The sequence below is a fragment of the Aricia agestis genome, chromosome Z (assembly GCF_905147365.1).
Source record: "Aricia agestis chromosome Z, ilAriAges1.1, whole genome shotgun sequence".
NCBI classification, from domain to species: Eukaryota; Metazoa; Arthropoda; class Insecta; order Lepidoptera; family Lycaenidae; genus Aricia; species Aricia agestis.
In genome coordinates, this window is record NC_056428.1 from 24,117,208 (window position 1) to 24,120,555 (window position 3,348).

At 36.9% G+C, this 3,348-nt stretch overlaps 1 protein-coding gene across 1 annotated transcript; it reads right to left on the reverse strand.

Moving 5' to 3' along the window:
- Nucleotides 1-800: 800 nt before the first annotated feature.
- On the reverse strand, nt 801-3,113 carry LOC121738737. The gene is made up of 3 exons (XM_042130969.1): nt 3,049-3,113; nt 2,097-2,951; nt 801-1,494 (listed from the first exon to the last, which is right to left on the reverse strand). The coding sequence occupies exons 2-3, from the start codon at nt 2,917-2,919 to the stop codon at nt 1,112-1,114; spliced, it is 1,206 nt and encodes a 401-aa protein (XP_041986903.1). The 5' UTR covers nt 2,920-2,951; nt 3,049-3,113; the 3' UTR covers nt 801-1,111.
- Nucleotides 3,114-3,348: the final 235 nt, after the last annotated feature.

Below are 3,348 nucleotides of genomic sequence, written 5' to 3' on the forward strand. Positions count from 1 at the left end.
CTATCTCTTGACCCATCTGCGTTAATTCCTATTAATATTTTCAATCAAAACCGGTTAAAAAGGCTTTAAAAAGTCAATTTTCAAACAAAACCGGATTAGTTCAGTAGTAGTAGCAGTAGTTGTTATGACTAGTTTTTTAGCCACTGTATAAATTTTTTTCTCGCGGACCAATCCGGTTCTGTTCGCCAGCTCCTCAATTATGATATTTTGGCTTAATTTTAACTTAGAATAATATAAATTCAATAAATTAGATATTATTAAGTACTTGACAAAATGTTCATTAAATAATATTTGCACGTCAATTAAAACGACAATAATATATTGCGACATTGAGTCATCTCATATTATTGCAAATAAAGACTATGATTTATGATTTAAAAAAACTAATTAGTTTTGTTTTATATATAAATGCATAATGTGTAAATACAAATAAAGTTATACAATTTAAAAGTTATGACTTTTAGGGAGATCGCAGACGGCACACTTTTTGTGTAATCGAGTCTGTCAGCATGGCCGCGCCCGCGCCATGCAGACTGTATATGCGCCGCAGACTCAATCACACAAAAAGTGTGCCGTCTGCGATCTCCCTAAGTAGTAGAAGCCTCACTGTAGACCAAAAAAATCTTATGTCCTTTTGGAATGCTCAAGTAATAATTTCTTAAACATTACCTATCTACTAGATCTCATTAGTGAATGTAGATAACAGGGGTCACCTAATTGTTTCGCTCGGGGTCCATATTGAGAAATTCTTCGTGGTCCACACATTAAAAAAAAAGAAATTTACAACTTAGGTCTTTATCAATGAGAAAAGTGTCAATTTTTGTAGCTAATTATCTCTCTGAAGTTTAGAGTGAAATGTTGGTGCAAGCTATATTATTTATCAGTAAGTCGAGACCGAAAGTTATTTTCAATGAAGTTCATCTTCGAAAATGCTTGGTCCGCAACACTATCAGTCGGCGGATACGGATCGCGGTCCGCCAGGCGCCATCTGTGTTGGTGACCCCTGGTCTATAACTTTTATCTGTATATTTTTATGTGTATATTTTCAGTCCTTGTGGCTGTAATTTGTAAAAAAGTTTGCTCACAAAATATAAGAATCAAAATATCAGACTTAATATTCCAGTCTTGTGGTTAAAACACTATAAGGGACTTTAAGTTCAGATCCTGGCTCCTTGATAGTGATATTAAATTTGAACCCTTTCTGTTTAAAACTAGACATGGTAATACCTATGCCTAGCTCATCTGTTCTACAACAAATAATTGTTACGGGATGCTCCAGTAATGACTGAGGAATGCTTCTTATATTTGTCTTCTCTGCTAGTACTCTCCTTCCACTATCAACTAAACAAACACTAGCATGGGTTTCAGGCATCACACATTCAATGATGCCTCGGTAGCCAACTTCTTTCCATTCTGCTTCCTTGACCAATACAGCTACAGGTCTGCCGACTACTAATTCCTCTTCACGAATTTCTCTCTCCTTTGCCACCTTACCTGTAAATTAATAAAAGTGTTGCAGCCCCGGATCTAGGGGGAGGGGGGGGGGGGGGCAAGCCAGGGTCTGTGCCCCGGGCGGCAAATTCAGGGGGCGGCCAAATTCATACTTCACGGACCAATGGACAACTCATCATTGACCACGTAATAAAATATATAATAGCACAAGTACAGCAATTTCATGGCCATATCAACTTGACCAATACCCTGACTACAACAGCGCAGACTGCGGAGTGAGACGTGCTGCATTAACATTTATTATTCGCGAGGAGCGTAGGCATAGTTGAAAATATGCGCCCGGCTCTCTCACGCTTTTAAACCCTACCCTGTTAATTAAATTATATAATATAATATATCCTACATAATATTAATAGCTGAAATTATATGGATGATAAAGGTGAAAAGAAACATAGGTAGGGGGGTGGCATTTTTCAGTTTTTGTCCCGCCTGAAAAAAATTGAAGATCCGGGGCTGAAGTGTTGTGTGTTAAGTGGAACACCTTTCATAAAACTGACTAACAGTGACCACACCATCTGATAATGGCTAGTGAAATTATTAATCATAAACATAATGTCAGATTATATGGAAGAAAAAATCTTTACCTGTGATATCCTTGAGTAGTTTTCTATCTTTCCTATATTCCTGAATTACTGCCACATAGAATTCTTCAAAATTAATATAATGAAGCATACGGACACAAAGAGTTGTATTAACTGTTCTTTCTATATAGTTATAATAATATTTATGAGTTCTTTCTATTTTTGGAGTTTTTGTGGCATTTGATTTTGAATAAATTCTGCTCGCAAATGGGTCCACATACCCCAAATTAGAGTAGCCAGTGAGGGCTAACATGGAACTGATATCCTCGGGACAGGTATTAAAAAGCTGTACAGTAAGTTTATTGTGTATGTTGTTTTGTACTATCATTTTGCACCTTTCTCCACCTATATAAAACTTAAATGCTTCTATGGAATCCTCCAGCCAGGAATCACCAATTAAACCGCACTGGTACAACTGGCATTGAATAGCTAATGGTGGTATTGCCTCTATATCTTCATCACATAAGAATATATCTTTTAATTCTACATCTTCATCTATGTAACCATAATCCAATGCAAATATATGGCAGGTTGTTGACAGTTCTGATAGGTTGATTTGGATTACTCGACCACGCATTATCTTTCCACCTCTGCCCCAAGCTCTATACACTACAATGTCATCAAGGTTTGGGTAAACATTATGTTCTTCTTTTATTGCTTTTACAAAATGAGATTGCAGAAGCTCTAGGAGGTTATCATAGTTTGTAGAGCGGACATAAAAATTAATTGGCGTAGTAATATTAGTGACGGTAACCCAATAACTTGACCCGCGTTGATACCCCAAAAGTAACTCTTCAGTGATCTCCCTAAAGGGCCGCAAGTCCATAGCTACTACGTCTCTTGATGACGACCTGGTGCCTGAAATCAAAACCCATCAGTCATCATCAGTTTCTTCAATTGATAGCGCGACCGTAATAGTTCATGATTTTTTTCATATTCTACTCACGCAACATACCTACACAAAAACAATTTTGACGTTTTTTCGATTATTTTTCACGCTTGTTGATTATTTTGGTGAATTGTAAATTGTGACAACTGACAAGTCACAAGTGACAACTGGTGTCTTCTTCTTCTTGTTCTTTTTTTTCATAATATGACGCTCGGCTTTTTATTCATGGCCAGTGTTAAATAAAATATGGCGGGAAAAAATTCGTGAAAAGGTTACAAAATTTAAAGTCGTTTGAATTCCAGATGATCGTCAAGTTGAAAGTTTAACGTTGTTCGTGGCGGCCGAAAAGGAAGATCTTCCGACCGA

What these genes read in the sequence shown, in the direction of transcription:
- LOC121738737 (XM_042130969.1), bottom strand. Translation starts at nt 2,919, where the DNA reads ATGGACTTGCGGCCCTTTAGGGAGATCACTGAAGAGTTACTTTTGGGG. An exon ending in ACTACTCAAGGATATCACAG is followed by an intron (nt 1,495 to 2,096) that starts GTAAAGATTTTT and finishes ATTAATTTACAG; the next exon opens with GTAAGGTGGCAAAGGAGAGA.